Here is a 24,270-nt window from a genome sequence, read left to right as displayed (position 1 = left end):
CAGGTGAACTCCATAAGATACTTTGGTGTTTTCTGAACCCTAGTCCATAACACCAGATTTTCTGTTAAGGTTTCTGGATGGGACTTGAACCTACAGACTTGACTTCAAAGAAAAAGCATTACCATGAGCCACAGCTAAAATTTAACAGAAGTGTTGGATCTGATCTGCTACCCTGGCATTCTGTTTTGATTTCAAACTTGGATCGCTGCCAAAGTTGGGCAAATCCATTTTCCAACGGTATTCAATCAGTAGTTGATACATCCCTGTATATCCCTTAAAGGTTTTGTGCAATACATCACTCATATTCTTCATGCTCTTCTGTACTATACCATAATATTCAGGGTCACTTTTTGAATAGTCAGTTCCAGAATAAAGAGGAGCACTTCATGTCATAAAAAGGAATTCATTCAGAAAATAGTGGGGAACAAATATATATATAAATAAAACACAATTTTTATTTCCATATTTTCAAGGCTTTACTTACAAACCATTAAATTATCCACTAAAATAATGGAAAATAGAACACAATAATAAAATAAAATCTGTAAGTGTCACCAAACAATAGAGAAAAATTACAATTTTTAAAAGTCTTATTTGATATTTACACATTCTGCATCATCTATACATTATATTCAAAAGAGATTTTCAAGTGGAATAAATTAGAGATCACATAGCATTTAATATAAAAATAAACTGTTGCTATTATATACAGAATGAACAAACTGCACTATTTTAATACTTTAAAAAAATCAGTAAACCTATTTTATGATTGTCGGCTCAGATTTGAGAATGTGTGCTGGATACCTTGATCAGTGAGTTATTACTTGGCAGAGCGTGGCCCTGTGGGTCCCACAGAATAATGTTGTGGTACAATACAGTAATTACAGTTTCAGATTAGTTACATGCAATCTTCTGATACACACTTTGCAGACCCGCTGTTTTTGGTAAAAGTGCTTGATAGTACGTATCTTTCCGGAGTAGATCTGGAGGGAGTGAAGTGCTTTTTCCCAAAATAGTATTGTGCTGAGAAGAACTTGTGGAAGAATAGGTATTTGGCCCTCGAGAAGATGGGCTCCAGCAGCGATCTGAATGGCCAAGGATCTTGCACTCACTGGTGCAGGACCATAAACCTGTCCAAGAGAAGTAATCAATACTTTTCATTCTTCTGTTAACCGCAATATTACTTGTTCAGTGCAGTTTCCTGAAGCTCACAGCAATTATATGTTAACTTCCTCAGACCTTGACGGTTCTAATTAAAACTCCACTAATTGAATATTTTTTTAAATTCTAATTATCCTGGCGTAGGGAGGTAGTGTTATATGTGGCATCTGTTTCATGTAATGCTACCGAAAAGGAGGGAGGAATAAAGGCCATGCTTATATTTGTTTGGCAAATAGGGTGATTCTCGATAAATTCATCAGCATTTAAATTCCTCAATAAATGTGTATGGCATTTGTAATTTTATTCTGTGTCAAACCGCAAATTCACTGATGTTTATTCCTTCTTCTCCAAACAGGTAGCACATGTGCACATCAAATTGTGGTGCCCTGAACGATAAGGTTATGTTGCTACTTTCACATAAATGTGAAATTTATGTGTGCATTGATGCAAAAGTGGCAGTGTAATTAGGAAGTCAGGTAGCAAGTTGGTTCATGTCTTCACTAAAGTTAAGTTCTGATAAAGGTCATTTCACATCAGATTGCAGTGGGTACAGTATCCATTCAATCCGAGCGTGAAACATAATTAATTAATTATTATTAATTAAGAAAAGTGTCCTTTACTTTTTCAACACTACAAATTAGATAGGCAGGGAGCACAATATGTGTAAACTAGAGATAAGTATGATAGGTAAGTTCAAATGTGAGGAAAAATATTGGTATGAAATGAAAAACATGGAATTAAAGTAATTGAATGTAAGAGTTTAACAAAAAATACTTGACTCTCAGGTTTTTCAGGGCAGAATGGATAGACTTGCTTGGGAGTTTAAGCAAAGTTCCAACTAAAAAAGAAATTCTGATTTACTTTTAGCTTGTTCATTTTCCTCTAATCTTCTCAAGTTTCATTTTTACAAATAAAGACAACAATCACTGGAAGCCTTGAAGAACGTTGGAGGGGGAATTTAATGGAGGATTTTAAAATTATGAAGGCTAGAATAGATGAAGAGAAACTGTTCTACTGGTGAGAGGGTTGATAATCATGCCAAATAGATTTAATAAATAAGAAAAAATAGTTACGGGGAATGTGTAGAGGAGTTGGACATAATACATAACTCAAAGTTGGCACAGACAAGATGGGCCAAATGGCCTCCTCCTCTGCTGTAGAATCCACCTCGGAAAGACCTAACTGCAAATGTTACCTTCATGTTAACAAAATATGCTAACATAAAGAGGTTAAGAACAAAATTTTAAATTCTCCATGGGCACAATAGTTATAATGATCAAGCCAATGTAAATTATAAACATTGTGAAACTATCTCTTCAAGGTGGTCTCAACCGTTTCCCACTATGTGACCTTATTCAAATCATATTTCAATTTTTGCTTCACATTGAAAGCTTTCTTTACAACTGGGCCATCACATAATTCACTTCTGCAGGCTATCCCAGAGATGTATTAATTAAAATTGTGCCAGAAGTTGTTGGCTCACCATTGTGCTTTTGACTGAGGACACTCCTTTTGTTCAGACCGATGCCACTGATATCAGAGTCACTATCATTAAAGTCGCTGTCGCCTTTCCCACTGTCCTTCCCGCTGTATCTGTCCTGAGTTTGATGTGCAAGTTCGCTGAAAGAAAATCACATAGGTTTATCAATTATTTATCTACTGTTCAAAAGGATATACTACTTAAATGTAACAATAACTTGGTCCTTTACTTAAGGAATAGGAGCAGGAGTGGTCTATTTGATCAGTTGAGCCTGCTCCATCATTTAGTAAGATTGTGGCTGATCTGATTGTGGCCTTAGCTCCATTTTCCTGTCTGCCTCCTATAACCCTTGACTCCCTTACATTTCAAAAGTATGTCTAGTGTAGCCGTGAATATAGCCAATAACTCAGTCTCCACTGTATGTCGGGTAGAAAACTCCAAAGATTAACAACCCTCTGAGAAGAAATCCCTCCTCATCTCTGTCTTATGTGGGAGGCAGCTTATTTTGAAACAATGCCTCCTAATTCTAGATTCTCCCATGAGAGAAACATTGGCCCAGGTCTTCTGGTCAGTGGCAGTGACACAGGGGTTACTATTGACTGCAAGTAAAGGTGTGCCCTTGAGCTTCTCGTCCTTCCAACCACCCTTTACAGTCCCTGAGTGAGTCATCATCCGGGATCTGCACAGAGGACTGGCCAGGAGAAATGACAAGGCCACGCCTCTTTTGGTGACATGAGCTCAGGCAACTCCCCTTAAAATCTCGCATTCTTGCAGTGTCCTGGCGAGTTATTCAAAGTTCTTAAGAATTTTCTTTTCACTAGTCCTAATGATTCAAAGACTTTGGGGGTTGGTGTGCGGCTGCTAATTGTTCATGTTTGGTGGTTTTTACTCCTGCTGTTGATCACTGTCAACCCAGAGTAATTTGGAGTAAACTTCTGTGTGAGTACAAGGCATCAAGAAACCCAATGCCAAGGTCAGTGTTGGAGACATTCTCATGAGGGTTGGGGGCCCAGTGTAATTCTGCCCAGCGAAGTTTAAACTTCCCAGGTAAACAGTGCACAGGTCAGGACTTCCTGAGATCCTTCATGTGCAACAGTGGCAAAAAATCTCAACATTTGGCACTGTTGCCATTGGAGGATCTGGGCCATTCTTTCAGCAACTACCCTATTAAGCCTGCTCAGAACGTTATATATTTCAATAAGATCATCTCTCAGTCTTCTAAACTCCAATGGGTATAGGCCCAACCTTTCCTCATGAGAAAATCTCCTCAATCGAGGAATCAATCTGGTGAACCTTCTCTTTGAATAAAAGTGCTTACCTTTTATTTAAAGCCAATGGCTTGCTTTGCCAGATTGCGATGGGATGAGGAGTTTGATTACCAAAGGCCGACACAGTTGGAAAACACTGTTAAAACAGAAAAAGAAAGTGTGTGTGAGTGACGGAATATAAAGCTCCCTTCAGGGCCAATGTCACCAATGTGGTCAGTGTGCAGCAAGTGAGAGTGATCCTCACCTCCGGCTTCGCTGCTCTGCGGCTCTCTCCTGACAGGTAAACACCCGCTGTCTCTCCGCCAGCTTCCAAGGCCGCGGCTCCAGCACCTTCCGTGTCTTCCGAGCCGCACATGGAGGAGACGCCGCCGCCCGGGAACCGCTGTACGCCGAGGCTGGCGGGGAAGTTGTCCCGGTTCCCTCTGGCCGCCGACGCCGAGGCTTTGACCCAACCTCCCGGCTCCTTGCCTTTGCCGCAGGCGGTAGCGATGGTGATGATGGCCATCAACAAGGCGACGCAGCCGCCCGCCAGCACCACGATGATGATGATGGACGTGTCCCAGCTCCGCTTCCCCGGGCCCGGCAAACCGCCGCCCCCGGGAGGCTCGGCCGCCGCTCCCGCCGTGAAGCTGAGGGTGACAGTGGCGGACAGTGGCGGCCGGCCGCTGTCACTCACGGCCACGATGAGTCGCAGGGGCCCGGTGGCGGATGTGAGCGGGCGGCCCAGGTAGATTTCTCCGGTGTCCGTGCGAATGGTGAAGAGTCCGGCCTCCTCCCCGCTCACGATCCGGTAGTTCAGCCTGGCGTTCAGGCCTTGGTCCGCGTCCCGGGCCCGCACGCGCGTTGCCAGGTAACCGGCGGGCGCGCGGCCGGGCAGCGCAATGACGTCGGCGGCCGAGCCGTTGCCAGGCAGCGGCTGGGTGACGAGCGGCGCGTTGTCGTTGCGGTCGGCGATTCTCAGGCTGACGGTGGCCGAGCTGCTGAGCGGCGGCGAGCCGCCATCGCGCGCCTCCACCCGCAACTCGGCCTCCCGCAGCGACTCGCGGTCGAAGGAGCGGGCGGCGTAGATGGCTCCGGTGGCCGGGTCGACGGTGGCCAGTCGGCCCGAGGCCGGCTCCAGCAGGCGGTAGGTGAGGCGGCCGTTGTGGCCCAGGTCTGGGTCGCGGGCCAGCACGGTGGCGATGTAGGCCCCGGGCTGGTTGTTCTCCAGCAGCGACACCCGGTACACGCTGCGGGAGAAGGAGGGCGCGTTGTCGTTCTCGTCGCCCACCCGGATGGTGTAGGGCCGGATGGTTTTGTGGGGGTTCGGGCCCTGATCCTCGGCCACCAGCGTCAGGTTGTATTCGGCTTCCCGCTCGCGGTCCAGCGCCGCCGCCGTCACGATCATGTGGCAGTTGCCGTAGGCCGGCCGCAGCTCCAAGTCTTGGTGTCCGTACAGAGTGCAGGAGACGCGGCCATTGCGGCCCGAGTCCCGGTCCGAGGTGCTGACCAGCGCCACGAAGCTGCCCTTGGCCGCCGCCTCGGTGATGTAGGCGGCCAGGCCGGAGCTGCTGGAGGCCGCGGGGGTGATGCTGATCTCGGGCGCGTTGTCGTTGATGTCGAGGACGCGGACGGTGACCTTACAGCCGCTCCGGCTCGGCTTTGCTCCCAGGTCCTGAGCCTCCACGTCCAGCTCGAAGCTCGGCCGGCTCTCGTGGTCCAGCGGCCCTTCCAGGGTCAAGCGGCCGGACTGCGCGTCCAGGCGGAAGAGGCGCCGCACGTCGGCGGGCACCGCTGGCCCGAAGCCGTAAAGCACCTCGCCGTTGAGGCCTTGGTCCGGGTCCACGGCCTCCAGCTGCAGCAGCACCGAGCCCAGCGGCGCGTCTTCGTCCAGCTCCACCAGGAAGGAGCTCTGCTCGAAGGCCGGCCGGTTGTCGTTCGCGTCCAGGACCCTGACCTGGAGCTTGGCTCTCCCTATACGGGGTGGCCTCCCTCCATCCTGGGCGCTCAGCTCCAGGCTCAGCTCGGCTTCCGTCTCCCGGTCCAGCTGCTGCACCAGCACCAAGTGGGCACATTTCACCCCGTCCGCCCTGCTCTGCACCTCCAACTTGAAGTAACTGTTCGCCGACACTTGGTAAAGTTGTAGATAGTTGGCGCCAACGTCGGCGTCGAGCGCCGGCTCCAGGGGTAGCCGGGTCCCCAGCGGCGAGCTCTCGGAGATTTCCACCGCCATCTCGGGCTGGGGGAACTCGGGGGCGTTGTCGTTGATGTCCTTCACTTGGATCTCCACGTGGATGAGGAGGAACTTCTCCCGGGAGAAGTTCACCACGTCGAAGACGAGCAGGCAGGGCTCTTGCTCCTGGCAGAGCTGTTCTCGATCAATGCGCTCCCCGACCGTCAGCTGCCCGTCACTTTCCCCAACCAGGACCAGGGTCCAGTTGGACTTTTGCATCAATCGGAAACCGCTCGGGCCGCCGCCAGCCGCCGTGAGCTTTAAATCTGCGGCTAGGTTTCCGATCACGGTGCCCGGCAATTCTTCCTCGTAGGTGGAATACTTGGCCGTCTTGCCGTCACTCACGGGAACAAGAAGCAGTACAAGGAGCAGGGAGCAGAGGTCGAAAAAGTGACTGCAGACTGGTGCTGCAAACTTGCCTCTGCCCTTTTCGAAAGTCATCTTCGCAACTTAGTAATTCACTTTTGACTGAAATTTGTTTTCCAAGTCTGAGAATTCGCACCCTTTACGTGTTCGGAGTACCTTGTCTGTACTTTGAAGATCGTAACTTGAGTGGTTAAAGTATCTGTCCAAATTTTGACTTGAGAATAAATGTCCAGTGTGGAGTTTCCATGGGCCCCCCGGGCTTTTTATTGACAAGTGTATGTAAATTTGACAATGGCCAGCCAATCATACTTCGCGATTGGACAAACCGTTTTATGCATGAGGATATGAAGATCGATTCTGGTGAAGTTAGAAACCATAAATGTGCAAAATATTATTTTGCATTTTTGTAATGTCCCAACTTAAATAAGTGTACATATTCATCACTTAGAAAGCATGTTTAAATTGGAACATTGCAATACTGAATGATTATAATTAGCATTTTCAAGAGTGGATGCATTTTTAATATATATTGATTCATTTGTCATTCTAAACCACTAATTGTGCATAAATAGTTTCACATCTTAGAGCTATAAATATAGGAACTGATATCGCTAACTCTCTTGCATATCAAAACTATAAATCAGAAACAATGTATTACTGATCTTTATCGTAACTAGTTTCAGATATTAAAGTTGTTGTGCATTTTATAATGGTGCATGATCGCTGCCCATCGTCCTTGATCGGTCTTCAGTCTTTAATGCAGTTGCCAACACCATCATAGAACAGTACAGCACAGAACAGGCCCTTCGGCCCTCGATGTTGTGCCGAGCATTGATCACCCTACTCAACCCCACGTATCCCCCCCCATACCCGTAACCCAACAACCCCCCCCCCCCCATACCCGTAACCCAACAACCCCCCCCCCCCACCTTTTAAGGACGCTACGGGCAATTTAGCATGGCCAATCCACCTAACCCGCACATCTTTGGACTGTGGGAGGAAACCCACGCACACACGGGAAGGACGTGCAGAACCTGGGACCCTGGAGCTGTGAAGCATTTATGCTAACCACCATGCTACCATGCTACCAACCTTGTCCAGTTGGATTGGAATTGGTCTCCTCTCACCTGCTTCACTCTCTTACATATTCAATCATAGCCAGATAATCCCATCCCCTGCTCTAGCTTCTCTTGCTGTCCCCACACTGATCCCTGGAGTTTCTTGTTGATAACTTATAATCCTTATCTCCACACTATTCCATGGCAAATAATTTGGAAACACACCCAATTGTAAGTGTTCTATCTCCACCACTGCCTTTTTGTGTTTCTACTACTGCCTCTGATTTGTCAAGCTGCTTGTCCAACATACAAACGTACAAATTGAGAACAGGAATAGACCACTTGATCCTTCGAGCCTGCTCTACCATTCAATAAGATCATGGCTGATTTGATCTTAACCTCAACTCCACTTCCAGTCTACTTTTCACCCTCTTGCTTATTAGGAATCTATCTAACTCGGTCTTAAAAATATTCAAACACTTCTTCCATCATCTTTTGAGGACGAGAGTTCTGAAGTCTTACAACCCTTGTGAGATAATGTTTCTTCCCTCAACTCTGTCTTAAATGGCTGACCCCTTGCTTTCACAGTAATCCCTGGTTCAAGATACCCCCACAAGAGAAAACATCCTTACTACATCCACCCTGTCAAGTATCCTCAGGATCTTGTACATTTCAATCAAGTCACCTGGTATTGTTCTAAATCCAAGTAGATGCAAGGCTAACCTGTCCAGTCTTTCCTCGTGGTGGAAGTTGTGTCACAGTTATATCATGCTCTTGTTCAATCTTGTTTGGAGCACACTGTTCAGTTTGTGACTTCCGGAAAGATATATTGGCCATGGAGTGGGTGTAGTGCAGGTTCATCAGAATGAAATGTGGGGCTGAAAGGGTTGAACTATGAGGACTGCACTGATTTGTTATGATTTAAAAAGTTAACATGGTAGACCAAAATAAACAATTTTCTCCACTGGAGGCACAAGGATGCAATCTCAACAAAAAAAAGCTGAGGCTAGGGGAATTGAAAATTTCACTGCTGAGATTGATAGATTTTTAACAGGCAATAGTTTTGAGGTTTGCAGAATCAAAGCAGCCAGATGCAGATAAGATACCAATTAGTCACAGTCCATTTGAATGGCAGAACAAGTTTAGAAGGGTTTCATATATTAAAGCTGTAAATCAGAAACTCCGTTGTACATGATCCTGCTTTCCCATATTAAAACTGGAAACCATAAGCACTAATGTATGGAACTATTTTCACATTTTAAAGCTATAAGCCATATCCATTAAGATGCGCAACTCTAATTTCAGTTTAAAAAAACATATTTCTCATCTAAATGCTGCAACTTGGTGACATCAATGTAAAACATGTCAGGTTCCATATATGTCCTGTTGATACTCAGCTTTACCTCAGCATCACGCTCTCTGACATGGTGCTTGTCTGACGTATATAAGAAATAATATATACGCAGTGGTAGACCATTTAATCCTTTGAGCCTGCTCTGCCATTCAGTAAAAGCGTGGTCAATCTTTTATCTCAATTCCGTTATTCCCACATCCCTTGATTTCCTGAGCATCCGGATTGGATGAGCAAAGATTTTCTCGATATTGGGAATATCAAAGCCATTGTTTCAGTTGCCTCTGTTGTAAAACACCCAACACCATCATGGTTTGAGACTGAATTAGGCCATTTGTTACCTTATCCCATTTGACTCCGAGTTGAGATTTTGACAATATGTCCTTGCCAGCACTAACACTGCCTTATACCTCGGTAACATCACCTATCTCCATGCCTCACTCAGCCCATTTCCTGTTGAAATCCTCATCCATACTTTTGTTACCTCTAACCTACAAAATTTTAATATTCCAGTGCTCTTCTAGCCTGTCACCAACTTTGCACTATACATCCAGGTGAGTTCATCCAAAATGTTGTATTCTGACTCATAAGTCCCTTTCATCAATGACTCCTGACATATTGGCTTGCTGACCCATTTTGGTTCCCCTTCTGGCAATGCTTTAATTTAAAATTTTCATTTTCAAATCCTTCCGTGACCTCTTCCCTCCCGCACTCTCTAGCCTCCTCTGGGCCGACAACTCTGCAATATTTTTATACAGCTTTGATTCTGATTTCTTATACATCCCCAATTTCCATTGCTCTATCATTAATGGCTGTGCCTTCAGCTACTTAAGCTTTAAGCTGTGGAATTACGTACCTAAACCTCATTAACTCTGTTTCTTTAAGCTACTCCTCAAAACATACCTCTTTGACTAAGTCTTTGATCAGTCATCCTAATATCTCCTTCTGTGCCTTGGGGTCACTTTTTATTCAATAGCCTACCTTCACCAGGCACATTAGAATGTTTACTTGTGATATTAAAGACACTGGATGAATGGAAGTAGTTCAAGCTGTAAATAATGTTCACTAATGCTTGTACCTTTTTACTTTTTCATGGGATATGGGCATCACCGGCAAGGTTAACATATATTACCCATCCCTAATTGCCCTTGAGAATGTAGGGACAATGTTCAACACAGTTTTTAAAGGTATAATTGGTGAGTCGCCTCCATGAATTGCTGCACCCGTGGTGCTGTTGTGAGTAAGATGATGAGGGAGCCAGGATGATGGGTGACTTTAACAGGAACTTGCAGGTGATAATATTTTTGTGCTCCTGCTGTCCTTTTATTGAGCAGATTATTGGTAAGTGCAGTTTGATAGCATTGTAGATTACACCACACTTTGCCGTTAATGGAAATTAGACAGATGGGATGGTATTTGACTGGATTGTCCTCTTTGTGGACAGGATGTACCTGGACAATTATCCACTTAGTTGGGTACGTGCTAGTGTTGTAGCTGTACTGGCTTGAGGCTCAGCTAATTCTGGAGCATGTACTTCAGTGCTATGACTGGGTTGCTGTCAGGGTCCATAGCTTTTCAATATTCAGTACACTTAGTTGTTCCTTGATATCACGTGCAGTGAATCTAATTGGCTGCCATTTGTGATGACAGGGAGCTCCGGAGGAGACCATGATGGATTGTTCACTTGGACTTCTGGCTGAAGATAGTGCAAAAGACAAGGTTAAATTATTTGCAATCATGGGGTTTCCATCATCACTGAGGGTGACGGTGTTCACAGAGTCTCCTCCTCCTGTTAGTTTGAGTCCACTACTATTCAGGACTGTAGAGCTTTTGTCAGAGCACATGGTTGTGGGATTGCTTACTCAGTCAATAGCATGCTGATTCTACAATTTAACAGACATACAGTTCTGTGTTGTACTTTCCCCAGGTTAACAGCTCACTTTTAGGTATGCCTTGTGTTGCAATTAGAATCCTCTCCTATAACCTTCATTGAATCAGGTTGGTCCCCTGGCTTGATATTAATTGTAGAATGAGGGCTGTGGCTGCCCATGAGGTTACAGGTTGTGGTAGAATACAATTTTGCTGCTGATGACCCCAACACTTGCTGGATGCTCAGCTTTGAGCTGCTTAGCCTGTACTGAATTTATCCCATTCAATACAATAGGCGTGCCATTGAATGGTGCCCTTGGTGTGAAGATGGCAGTTTGTTTGCACAAGGACTGTGCTGTGACCACTCTCACCAACAATTATGAACAGATGCACCTGTGACAGATAGCTTGATGGGGACAAGGTTGGGTATGTTTCTCACTCATCTTAGACTTTTCACCACCTGTTAGAAGTTCAGTCTGGCAAATATGTCCTTCAGCACTTGACCAACTCGGCCTGTCATGGTGCTACTGAGCCACTTTTAGTGATGGATTTAAAGTCCTTTACCAGAGTTTAATCTGTGCCCTTGCCACCTTCAATGATTCTTCCAAGAAGTAATTGGCAGATTTCTTTGCTCATCTTTGACCTGATGCCATGAGACTTCATGGGGACTGGAGGCAATGTTAACATCTCTAAGGGCCACGTCTTCCTAACTCTACAACCCCCAGGACTTGTGCTGGGGGAGTCTGGGCTGAAAAATATGAATCTGTGAATATGATTGTCAGGTTATAGCTTGACTGTTCTGTGAGACAGCTGTCCCAAGTTTGGCACAAGTCTCCAGATGTTAATGAAGAGGACTTTGCAGGGTTAACTTGGCAGATTGTATTTTTGCCATGTTGGTTGCTCAGATAGCTGTCGATAATCCATTCACTTTAATTCTTTTGAGATATTTTCGTAAGTGTTTGATACAACTGAGTGGTTAATTTCACTTGTTAAAGTAGTAAACCATATGTGCTAATTGAATTATGTAAGCATTTCACGAATTTTTAAAATCCCATTAAAACTAGATTAGTTAGCCTGGTTGGAACTTTATTTTACAAACCAGTCCCATACCGAACTTCAGCTTTATATTTTGGTTTTGCATGCGCTAACGTAGTTTGTGAGAAATGCTGAATTTCGCTTCAATACTTCTTTGTTATTTTTTGTTCGTGTATATCACTTTTCTAGCCGATCTCTTTGGCCCAAGTCGCCTGAATAGAAAATAGTGGCAGGTGAAGAACAACCGTTTCTAATGGGATTTAGTTTAAGCATTAGCAGATTTAGCGAGGTTTCAATGGCCAGATTAGTTCAATCGCTTATGAAAGTCTCGTTAGCAGTACGTTTATAATAGCCTGGCAGGGCACCCCATTTGAGGCATCAATGTCTGTTTTATTTCAATGCCTCAAACTAAAAGGATACTCGACAATTTCCACAGAGGACCCGCGCTAAGTTTAATATAATGAGCAATCGCCACATGTATCCATTCTGTATTTCTAAGCCGACACAATCAACCGCCCTAACTCTTTGACTAAACGATGATGTGTGCTGAATTGAATACAATTGCGTTGGATATTAAAATACATTTAGTGATCCACCCCACAGATATGCCTGTTACGCCTATCTCGGGACTTTATTTCCCACCTTTCGTGCACGCTAACACTTGGCTTTTTTTTTTACACAGAGACAAAACATCAGTAGGCGGTTCGGATTGTTCAACCCTAGGGAATGAAACCATCTGCCATAATAGCTAAAGAACCAGGAAACGGGTCGCGTGATAGTATTCGTGTTACACTGTATATTGAGCTCAATTTAGCGGCACCAAATGCTTGAAGCTTCGGTATCTCGGAAGCTTTGACTGTGTCTTTCAGAATGTAGAAGCCTTGTCATCTGAATTTATGTAATTGAGATCAAAGCACCCTTAGTATGGATATATTTGTGCACATCTGTGCTCTTCAGTTATTCGAAAGGGACTGGACTTAAATGCCATCCATTGGTTAAATATTACTAATTAATAATAAACAGTAAGATATTTTTGAAAGAACTGTGATTGTCGATAATTGATTTGCATATGGGTCGAATATCCCAGCCACTTAATGGAAACAAATTAACATTTTGGAATATGAGCAACACAATCCACCACACTCAGGGAAAGTTGGAAGAAGCAGTGACTGGATAAAGCTGGCTAATGATTGCAAGAATCGCTTAAACATTCTGAAACAAAAAGTCGAAAAGTGGGTCACGTTGGATTCTTAACACACGTGTGATTTCCAGTCAAATGTAAGATACGTGCGATATGGATGTTGTAACATTTAAAGGTGTTTAAGCACCATCGAAATAGCGTTTGCAGTAATTAACTGGAGTGAGGCCACGCGAGTGGAACGAGACTGGATTGTTGGAAATGGTTTGAGTTTCCCAGGGATGGACGGAGGATTATGGAGACGGGTATGTGAAAGGCGTCCTCGCTACCGGAATCCCTGCAGCGAAAACTTTTGCTGATCACTTGTCTAATGAACAAAGAAAGGCTTAATCGCCTCGTTATCATATCAAAAGAGAGCGGAGCCATCTCAAAGGCTCATTTTCCAAGTAACTTAGCAGACAACTGCCCAGTGATCACGAGAGCAAACACAGGCACAATAGGCCCATTTCTTTCAGGGAAGCAAATGCTGGATGCCAAAAAGTTGGATTTAGTCGGACTGTGTCTAATGCTGGTATTGTGCAAAACGCGTGCAGACAGCAAGTTTGAAATAAAATCACGTGAGGAAGAGGACTTTTGCTGCTGATTTGAAGATAAATTGCTAAAAAAAAGTTATAATTGCAGGTCAACCTGACAAAATTTAATTACTTATATAAAGCAAAATAAACCCGGGGATTTGTTAAACTAATCGGTTTATTTCATTCCCTAAGCAGTTTATTTAAATTAGCTTTGTTTTGTCTGAGGCAAGCCAGGCTGTACAGATGAAGTTCTGGGGAACGCAGATTGTTTATATTTCCTTGATCTGGGTTTTGTGAGGCCTTTCTTTGTTTTTTTTTTGTTAACCTACATAAAGAGTCTATACAGTAAGCATGTTATCGCCACATCCCTCGCCCCAAACGACATACAATGTGTTCTGGCAATCGTCTGTCAGCATTCTGGCTGGCAAAAATAAATGACTCCATATGTGTCAAATGTTTCTTTTTCCAGTTCAGAGATATTGAATAGTGAGATCACCCAAGGATTCGCGGCATGACAGTCGCCTTAGGGCTGCTGCGAGATCTGGGATTTACTTATCACTGATGCATCACTCGCTCTATTAAACAAAACAACAAAAAAGATGGTGGGAACTGGTAGGTCAGGATATGTATTATTTTCCATTATGTAACCCCTTTAGCTATGCTGTCTAGGCACTTGCATCTACTGAAATAGCAGCAGTGTTTTAAGGCAACGATGATTCATGTCTACCTATTTCAAGATTAAGAACACTTTCAAATATTAAATGCTATATTTTAGTCATCAGCAAAAATGCTTATCCCCACGAAAAAGAAAGCTCCATTGGCTGCTAAGCATTCATTATTTCATTGACAAGACCGGGGCCTGTATACTTAAACGTCTGAAATCTAATGCGACCTCCTGACAGTTACTTGCATTCGTCGTCAGTGTGACTGCGAAAAAGGAAACAAAAAGGGCAGCAACATAAAGCCCACCTCTTCAGATTGAAGCGTAATGTAATGAGTGCATTTCTACACTGTCACCAGCGCCGGGAGACATTGGCTAAAAAAAACCCTTACATTTATTGTATGACACGTGAGAATAGAATTGTGAGTCCTCTCTGAAACAGGTTGATCCGGTGACCCCAGCCAGCATTCTGACATACTGATTCAAGTCAATGTAAGCTATGAAGCGCTCAGTGAACAAAAGGTGTGTACGTGTGAATGGGGTCGGCGGTGAGAGAGCTGGACAGCAACCACTGATGGGCACATTCAGGATCCAAGAAAGGCGTCTCAAATCCTCCTTAAATCATCATTGAAAAGTCATTAGAAATCTGGCAGGAGCCTCTGCACAGATTGGCGAGAAATAGAACAAAACCCTAACGTCTTCACATGATGGGAAAGTGAATAAGCGGAGACAATTTTAGATGATTTATTTTAAACTGGGATCCCATACTTCGAACCCGATAAAAAGGCAGATCTCACCACACTGCAAAACAATACCACCGATGGCTGCGCAGGTTTATGACAACTGGTGCATTTGCGATGATTTACTTGTTTCTGTAAAGCTTTGTAAAATTAGCATCCCCAAATTAAATTTTTTCTTGTTCGATAAGCTTACAGCCAAAGAAAGGGTGGGTGCTGCGGACAAGAAGCCAAAGTACCTCCCGCCTAGTCTATTATATCAAAGAATACATATCTTCAGAACATGTTCCACATTTGGGACCCAAGTTGCGAGAACATGTCTCGACAAATATATCAGTTAAAAGCAAAATACTGCGGATGCTGGAAGTCTGGATTAAAAACAGAAAGCCCAGAACACAACAGGAGTTACATTTGACTGGAAATGTCAACTCGGTTTCTCTCTTCAGAAACTCAGACCTGCTGAGTATTTCCAGCATTTAGTGTTTGCAAATCACTGAAGAGAGCTGTGCATCTCTGGGGCTTGGGATCTATTTAATATTTATTTCACCACCAATGACTTTAAGGTGTACAATCTGGATGCGGCTCATGATTTATAACTGCCTAATATAATATACAGGGCTTTTCAATTTGATATTGGATGATGCTCCAATACCAAGTTCTTCCTGTAATCTAGACTGGAGTCTTAATATAGAACATAGAACAGTACAGCACAGAACAGGCCCTTCGGCCCTCAATGTTGTGCCGAGCATTGTCCGAAACCAAGATCAAGCTATCCCACTCCCTGACATTCTGGTGTGCTCCATGTGCCTATCCAATAACCGCTTATAAGTTCCTAAAGTGTTGGACTCCACTATCACAGCAGGCAGTCCATTCCACACCTAACCACTCTCTGAGTAAAGAACCTACCTCGGATATCCCTCCTATATCTCCCACCCTGAATCTTATAGTTATGCCCCCTTGAAACAGCTACATCCACCCGAGGAAATAGTCATGCAGAAATAATGCCAATGGAACAGTTCAACTTCTCAGATTGCAACATAAATCCAGTGTGAACAAGCCCAAATACTGAGCCACCAGTTCCATGTGGGCTGTTATCATTAATTGAACCTCACTCACAATGTATTTCTGCTGTTTATGGGGTAGGCACAATAAAAAAGCCAATCCAGCTGTTAATGTTTTTCTGAGTTACAATGCAATGGAATATTCTCCATTTACCTGGATGGGTGCAGCTCTATAATAGCGCTCAAAGCTCCTTCCAGCCCAACAAGGACATGCAATTGTCACTGGGTCAAAAACGTGGGAGTCCTTCGGCACAAGGATTTCAGAGTTTTGAGAAGGCTCACTGCCTTGGGGACAAATGGCAGATAGGCAGCAATCAGTCCCATCAGTGATTAATAATAAAAACAAACAGTAATGGAAGGTGGAAGTGAAGGAGTGGTTCAAGCAGATCGGTGGTTGCAGTTTCGTGGTGAATGGAGTACAAAATGATTCTGGCGTCATTAAACTCCATCTTCAAAATGATTCTCAAAACTCAACCAAGCTGTGGACATTCCTTAGATTAAAAGTTGTGCTGTAAATGTAAGTTGTAATTGAAAAATGATTCCACAGAATGACAGGATCAGTGCAGAGTCAAAGGGTGAGCCAATACAGTAAACACAGCATTAAAATGACATTAAACAGCAGAGAAACCAGCCCCATTCATCCTGACTGCTATAATTACATACAAGGCATTGGTGAGACTATCTGGAGAATTGTGCACAGTTTTGGTCCCCTTATTTGAGGAAAGATGTAGTGATATTGAAGGCAGTTTCAGAGAAGAGGGGTTTGTCGTATGAGGAGAGATTGAACAGTTTATGCTTATACTTTAGAATTTAGAACAATGAGGGGAGATCAAATTGAGGCATACAAGATGCTAAAAGGCATGGATAAAGTAAACATGGAGCAGATGCTGCCTCTTGTGGGCATTCTAAAATGACAGGTCATAGTCTTAGAATAAGAGGTAGCAAATTTAAAACAGATTTGAGGAGAAACTACCTCCCCCAAAGGATTGTGAGTCTGGAATTTGCTCCCCCATGAGACATGACCCATTAAATTGGTAATGGGTTGAAGGGTTATGGAGAATGGGCAGCACAATGGAATTGAGGCCTTGATGGGATCAGCCATGATCACATTGAAGGTTTTTAGGCTTGGCAGGCTAAATTGCCTACTCCTGTTCCCACTCCATGTGTTCTGGGGAGGAGATGCTCTGGCTGATTTCGCAATCCAGCTCTTGGTCTGTATCATTGTAGGTATCAGATGAAAAATATATCAGCCATGATCAAATGGCTGAGCAGATTTGATAGGCCGAATGGCCTAATTCTGCTTCTATATGTTATGAATTTATAAAACTTAAAGAAAACTACACTTATTTATATAATGAACTGCATCAGTAACTACCATGACTTCAGCCGAAGCAACCTGCTCATGTGGTTAACGATTTTCTTTGGACTGAATTCCTAACAAGGAAAAGTTGCTAATTTTTAATATATCCAATTTGACAGACCTAGGTAGAGTGCTCTTTCAGAGGGTCAGTGCAGACTCAATGGACCAGCTGGTTTAGCTCACTGGGCTACATTGCTGGCTTTTAAAGCAGGCCAACAGCACGGTTCGAGTCCCATACCAGCCTCCCCGGACAGACGCCGGAATGTGGCGACTAGGGGCTTTTCACAGTAACTTCATTGAAGCCTACTCGTGACAATAAGTGGTTTTCAACAACCAAAACGGGGGGGTCTCACCCTCCACGTTCTGGGAAGCGCTAAAGGCCGTACTAAGAGGGGAAATCATCGCCTTCAAAGCGCAAAGAGATAGGGAGGAAAGGGTGGCTAGGCAGCAGCTGATCGACTCCATACTGGAGGCAGACCGTAAATACTCCGAGGCCCCGACAGTAGAGCTCCTGGCGGAGAGGAAAGAACTACAAAGGAACTTTGACCTGCTCTCCACCAGGAAAGCAGTGCACCAACTCCGCCAGGCGCGCGGGACCTTGTACGAACACGGAGACAAAGCCAGTCGCCTGTTGGCACATCAGCTGAGAAAGCAGGCAGCCACCATAGAATGTGCGCAAATCAGGGGTACTGGAGGCACGTTGGAAACAGAACCAGAGAAGATTAACAAAGCCTTCAAGGCCTTCTACCAAGAGCTGTACACCTCAGAGCCCCCAAGGTGGGAGGCTGGGATGAAACGGTTCCTTGATGGACTGGACATTCCAGTCGTGGGGGAGGGCGGAAAACGGGGCCTGGAAGCACCACTAGCACTGGGAGAGATCATGGACAGCATTAGCTCCATGCAGACGGGGAAGGCGCCGGGACCGGATGGATTCCCGGCGGACTTCTACAAAAAGTTTGCGACAGTGCTGTCCCCGCACCTGCGGGAGATGTTCACAGACTCGCTAGCTAGGGGCACACTGCCACCCACGCTAGCACAGGCCTCAATCTCGCTGATACCTAAGAAAGACAAAGACCCAACGGAATGTGGGTCATACAGACCCATCTCACTGCTGAACGCAGATGCCAAAATACTGGCCAAAATCCTAGCCAAAAGGCTAGAAGACTGTGTACCTGAGGTGGTCGCAGAGGACCAGACGGGCTTCGTCAAAGGTAGACAGCTTACCTCGAACATCAGGCGCCCGCTGAACGTGATAATGACCCCATCCGGGAGAGAACACAAGAGGTGATCGTCTCCCTGGACGCAGAAAAGGTCTTCGACAGAGTAGAATGGAAATATCTCATGGAGGTACTGGAGCGGTTCGGGCTTGGAACAGGGTTCACCTCTTGGGTAAAGCTCCTATACAACGCTCCCATGGCGAATATACGGACCAACAATACCAACTCTCATTACTTCCAGCTGCACAGGGGCACCAGACAAGGATGCCCACTGTCCCCGCTGCTGTTCGCCCTAGCGATCGAACCACTAGCAATCGCGCTCAGGGCAGCAAAAAGTTGGAGGGGGATCCGAAGGGGAGGCAGAGAGTACAAAGTCTCATTCTAAGCCGATGACCTGCTCCTCTACATCTCGGACGCACAGAGCAGCATGGACGGAATCATTGCGCTCCTGAAAGAGTTTGGAGCCTTCTCGGGCTACAAACTCAACATGAGCAAAAGCAAGATCTTCCCAGTACACCTGCAAGGTGGGGGGGGGGGGGGGCAACACTAAATGGGCTGCCATTCAAACAAGCCTGACACAAATTCCGCTACCTGGGAATCCAAATAGCCCATGACTGGAAAGGGATCCACAAATGGAACCTCATCAGTCTGACGGAGGAAGTAAAAAAGGACCTGCAAAGGTGGAACACACTCCCACTCTCCCTCGCGGGGAGAGTCCAGACGATCAAAGTGAACGTACTGCCCAGGTTCCTCTTCCTGTTTAGATCCATCCCGATCTACATACCCAAGGCCTTTTTCAAAGCGCTGGACAAACTAATCATGGCGTTTGTATTGGGGTGGGGGGGGGGGGGGGGGGGGGGGGGGGGGAATGCTAGGATCCCAAAGAAGGTCCCACAAAAAACAAAATCCAGGGGGGGGGGGGGGGGCTAGCCCTCCCAAACCTACAATTCTACCACTGGGCGGCAACATCTGAGCGAGTAAGGGGATGGATCCAGGAGCCACAAGCCGAGTGGGTGCGTGCGGAGGAGGCCTCCTGCATGGGCCCTTGCCACGGCAGCACTCCCATCCCCACCTAAAAAACACTCCAGCAGCCCGGTGGTGAAAGCCACCCTCCAATCCTGGAACCAACTGCGCCAGCAATTTGGCCTGACCAAAATGTCGGGACAAAGCTCCCATCTGCAACAACCATAGGTTCACACCAGCACTGACTGACGCCACCTTCAAAAGGTGGAGGCAGGATGGAGGGACACTGACAGTCAAGGACCTATACACGGACAGCAGGATCGCAACTGGACGAACTGACAGAGAAATTTCGGCTAGCCAGGGGGAACGAGCTAAGGTATCTACAGTTCAAAAACTTCTTACGAAAGGAGACAAGGACGTGCCCACAACTGCCACGACAGACACTACTGGAAGACCTACTGGACGCAAGTATCCTAGATAAAGGGAACTGTAGCGACATGTATGACCGACTGGTAAAAAGGGCCGACACCGTACTGGACGCAACAAGAAAGAAATGGGAGGAGGACCTGGGGATTGAGATAGGGTGGGGACTCTGGAGCGAGGCACTGCATAGGGTCAACTCCACCGCCAGGTGCGCAAGGCTCAGCCTGACGCAACTAAAAGTGGTACATAGAGCCCACTTAACATGAACCCGTATGAGTAGGTTCTTCCCGGAGGTGGAGGACAGATGTGAACGGGGCCAAAGAGGCCCGGCCAACCACGCCCACATGTTCTGGTCTTGCCCCAGACTCAGCGACGGCTCTAGGGTTGCTGGTGCTCCGGGCAAGCTGAACTTCGGCGCCCTTGGGGGGGGGGGGGGGGGGGCGGGGGGGGGGGGGGGCCGGGGGGGGCGGCGGGGGCCGGGGGGGGCGGGGGGGCGAGGAGGGGCGGACCCGAGGGGGGGCGGGGCCGAGGAGGGGCGGACCCGAGGGGGGGGCGGACACGCGGGGGGGCGGACGCGGGGGGCGGGCGGACCCGAGGGCGGGGCGGGGGGGGCGGACCCGAGGGGGGCGGGGGGGGAGCGGGGGGGGGCGGACCGAGCCGGGGGGCCCGGGCGGCCACCGCGCATGCGCTGGTTGGCACCGGCCCAACTGCGCATGCGCGGGACCCGAGTCTCTGGCGCCCCCAAGCACATGGCGCCCCGGGCAACAGCCCGAGTTGCCGGTGCCTTGAGCCGGCCCTGCCCAGACTCGTGGAGTACTGGACAGCCTTCTTTGAGGCCATGTCCAAAGTGGTGGGGGTGAGGGTGGAGCCATGCCCGAAAGTGGCGGTCTTCGGGGTCGCGGACCAGCCAGATCTATTCCTGGGGAGGAGGGCGGACGCCCTTGCCTTTGCCTTCCTGATCGCCCGCCATAGAATCCTGTTTGGCTGGCGGTCAGCAGCACCACCCAGAGCTGCAGACTGGCTGTCCGACCTCTCGGAATCTCTCCAAATGGAGAAAATCAAATTCGCCATCCGAGGGTCAGACGACGACTTCCACAGAACGTGGGAGCCATTCACGCAACTATTCCGGGACCTGTTTGTAGCCAATGAACAAGAGGAAGAATAACCGGGTGGCCAAGAATCAGGGGAAAATGGTCGGGAGTCGGGGGAAGGCATGGAGGGGAGAGATGGACTGGGAGGGAGGAGGGGGGGTCGGCTAAACCTGAGGAGGGCGGGGGGAACCTTGGGGGGGGGGGGAAGGAAGACATCTAAACCTGGGGAGAGGGAGGCGAACCGTGGAGGGGGGGGGGGGGACGGGAGAGGAGGGCCAGCGGGGTGGAGCGGGGGCAGGGAAGCGGGAGCTGGAGGGAGGGCACGGGATGCCAAAACGTACATGACACCTCCAGGAGCAGGGAACGAGGAAAATGGAGATGGAAGACGGGAGGAGCGGCAGAAGCGGGGGCGAGCGTGGGACGGCAGCGAGACCCGTCCGGGAGGGGCGGGCGACAACAACACACAGCACAGCCAAATATCGCGCACTGTGATTTTCTCCCCGGCACCCAAATGTGTGTGTGCCCACCCAGTCCCCGCCACCCCTGCCCCCCCCCCCCCCCCCCTCCCACCGCCGCCACAGGCAGTCGCCTACTTACGTGGTGTGGGTATTTTTTGCCAGATGTACAGAGCTGCCACTGTCGAGCTGGTGCACAATACCCCACCAGTTATTCTATTTCATATTTTATTATTTTTTTTTATGTTGGGGTGTGCCCTTCTCCTCTAAATATGTGTATATATATATATGTTTCTTATTCTGTGTACATAACGATAATTATACCTTGTTCAAAAACCCAATAAAAACATTTAAAAAAAATAAGTGGTTTTCATTTTCTCATTTCAAATGGTCTCCTTCTGCACTGAAAGAATTCTATAATTCTATGATCAAACAGCATCTGTGAAGAGGGAAGCAAAGTTAACATTTCAGGTCTGTGACCTTTAATCAGAAATCAAATGCTGCCTAATCTGATGAGTTTTTCCAGTATTTTCTGTTTCGGTTTCAGATTTACAAGATGTATTATTTTTCTTTTGTGCTAGAATTATAGAAAACACATAATTTATTTAGCATAGAAACATGAGAATTAGGAGCTGGAGCAGACCATATGATAAATGAAAACAAAATATTGCGGATGCTGGAAATCTGAAATAAAAACAGAAAATGCAGTGCATCTGGCAGCATCTGTTGGACTCAAAACTCTGTCAAAACAGTGGCTTCTTCGGAATTGAACTCAAAACATTACATCTGTTTCTGTGTCTACAAATGCTGCCACACCTGCTGAGATAGACAACATGATGCCTTGAGCCTGCTCTTCCATTCAATACGATCCCAGCTGATCTTCAACTTCAAGTCCACTTTCTCATCCGATCTCCATATTCCTTGATTCCCTGAAAAGTAACAATCTGTCTACCTCAGACTTAAGTATGTTCAACGTTTGCACATGCAGAACCTTCTGGGGGTAGATAATTCCAAAGATTCATGACCCCTTTGAGTGAAGAAATCCCAGTCCTAAATGAGTGGTCCCTGATTTTGAGACTGTGCCACTGCTTTCTAGATTTCCTACAAGGGAAAAATCCTCTCAGTGCCTACCCTGCCAATCCTAAAGTCAAGTCAGTTAGAAAAGACGGGAAAGTTTTAATATCCAGTGTGCTAAGGCTGCACGTTCTCCCCGTGTGTGCGTGGGTTTCCTCCGGGTGTTCCTGTTTCCTCCCACAGTCCAAAGATGTGCAGGTTAGGTGGATTGGCCATGATAAATTGCCCTTAGTGTCCAAAATTGCCCTGAGTGTTGGGTGGGGTAACTGGGTTATGGGGATAGGGTGGAGGTGTTGACTTTGGGTAGGGTGCTCTTTCCAAGAGCCAGTGCAGACTCGATGGGCCGAATGGCCTCCTTCTGCACTGTAAATTCTATGATGAAAAGGGTTGGATTACTTTGATTATTTGGTAGATTATTTCAAATCAATCAAATTTGCTAGATTTGACTGTGGAGGACCAGGGAGTACACATTTAGACTACACAATTAGACTGGATTTTAGGTTGTTTCTCTTTTGCCAGAGAAAAGTGAACCTTTGGAGTATGTGACTGACTTTTGTGGTGTGTGCTATCTCTACACACCTTTAAAAGGAAACCTAACCAATTCTTGACTAAGTAAGCGATCAAGTCATACAAAAGGTATTAAAGTTAAATACTTTGGATGCTTCAAATCTTAAATATAAACAGAAATTGTTGGAAATACTCAGCAGGTCAAGTGGCATCTTTGAAGTGAAGAATGTTTAAGGTTGATGAAACCTGTTTTTGTTGCACTTGGATACCAAATGGCCATGACCTTTAACAGTCACTTTTTCTCTGATGTCAGGTCATTGTCATAAGCCGAAGCATTTTCTGTTTTTATTTCACGTGAAGGCAAGTGGTTTAACAGTTAATGTATGCATACGTTCAATGTAATGTACACTTGTTTCAATCACTTGCAGAGATTGAAGAGGAACTTTCCAGGTTTTATTTTACCTTATCCGTCTTGGAGATTTTGAGTTATTTTTCCTCTCCCAGGATTTGCATGGTTGCCAGGGTACCAGCTGCTCTTTTCCTACCCTCTCTTTTCATATGTACATAGTCAGAAATATTTAGTGGATAGATTTCCAGATTTCCTCTATCCTTTTTGTGAAAATGTCCATTCCAATTTCACTCCTAAATGGCCTAGATCTAATGTTAAGATTGTGCCCTGTGATCCTGGAGTTCTCCACCTGAGGAAATTGGTTCTTTTTATCAATCTATCAAATCATTTTTCGCATACTAACTACCTTAATTACTAATCAACCTTCTATGCAAAGGAAAACAAGGCAAATGCATACAATCTGTCCTTGTAATGTAATTCATTAGGCATGGGTTCTTGCTTGGCCAGATGTTTGCCCCCAAACATATTTTTTTAAATGTTATGAGAGCACTGATTTTTTTATTACATTTAAATGTTTCATTCAGCTCTAAAAATCCACATTTGAACAATTTTAAAATGCAATTTTGCACTGGAAGCTGCCGATGTAACCTCAACTTGGTGTGAATTGGCCATTCTGTGAAATTTGCACACTTCTCGGTTTTAGTGCACTCATGCACCTTTTACCAGACTTATCATGCTCATTAATGCATGCAAAGTGGCTTTGTACTGATGTGTGATTGGCTGTATACTTCCAGCTTTGCAATATTTATATTAAGAGAAGATGGTTTGAATTGCAGAGATTTGTCCAAACAGACAAGGA

General features: G+C 46.0%; 1 protein-coding gene and 1 long non-coding RNA gene across 2 annotated transcripts; one reads left to right on the top strand and one right to left on the bottom strand.

Annotated features, from left to right (window-relative positions):
• Window positions 1-437: 437 nt before the first annotated feature.
• LOC119977340 (protocadherin-8-like) lies at window positions 438-6,708 on the bottom strand. Its single transcript, XM_038818135.1, has 4 exons — window positions 4,154-6,708; window positions 3,960-4,045; window positions 2,645-2,781; window positions 438-1,130 (listed from the first exon to the last, which is right to left on the bottom strand). Exons 1-4 carry the CDS (start codon window positions 6,560-6,562, stop codon window positions 895-897), a joined length of 2,868 nt encoding a protein of 955 aa, XP_038674063.1. The 5' UTR covers window positions 6,563-6,708; the 3' UTR covers window positions 438-894.
• On the top strand, window positions 4,829-12,842 carry LOC119977341. Its single transcript, XR_005463178.1, has 2 exons — window positions 4,829-5,035; window positions 12,483-12,842. It is a non-coding gene; the product is annotated as an uncharacterized LOC119977341 (long non-coding RNA).
• Window positions 12,843-24,270: the final 11,428 nt, after the last annotated feature.

This window comes from Scyliorhinus canicula, chromosome 14 (assembly GCF_902713615.1).
Source record: "Scyliorhinus canicula chromosome 14, sScyCan1.1, whole genome shotgun sequence".
Lineage (NCBI taxonomy): Eukaryota > Metazoa > Chordata > Chondrichthyes > Carcharhiniformes > Scyliorhinidae > Scyliorhinus > Scyliorhinus canicula.
This window is presented reverse-complemented; position numbering and strand designations above follow the sequence as displayed.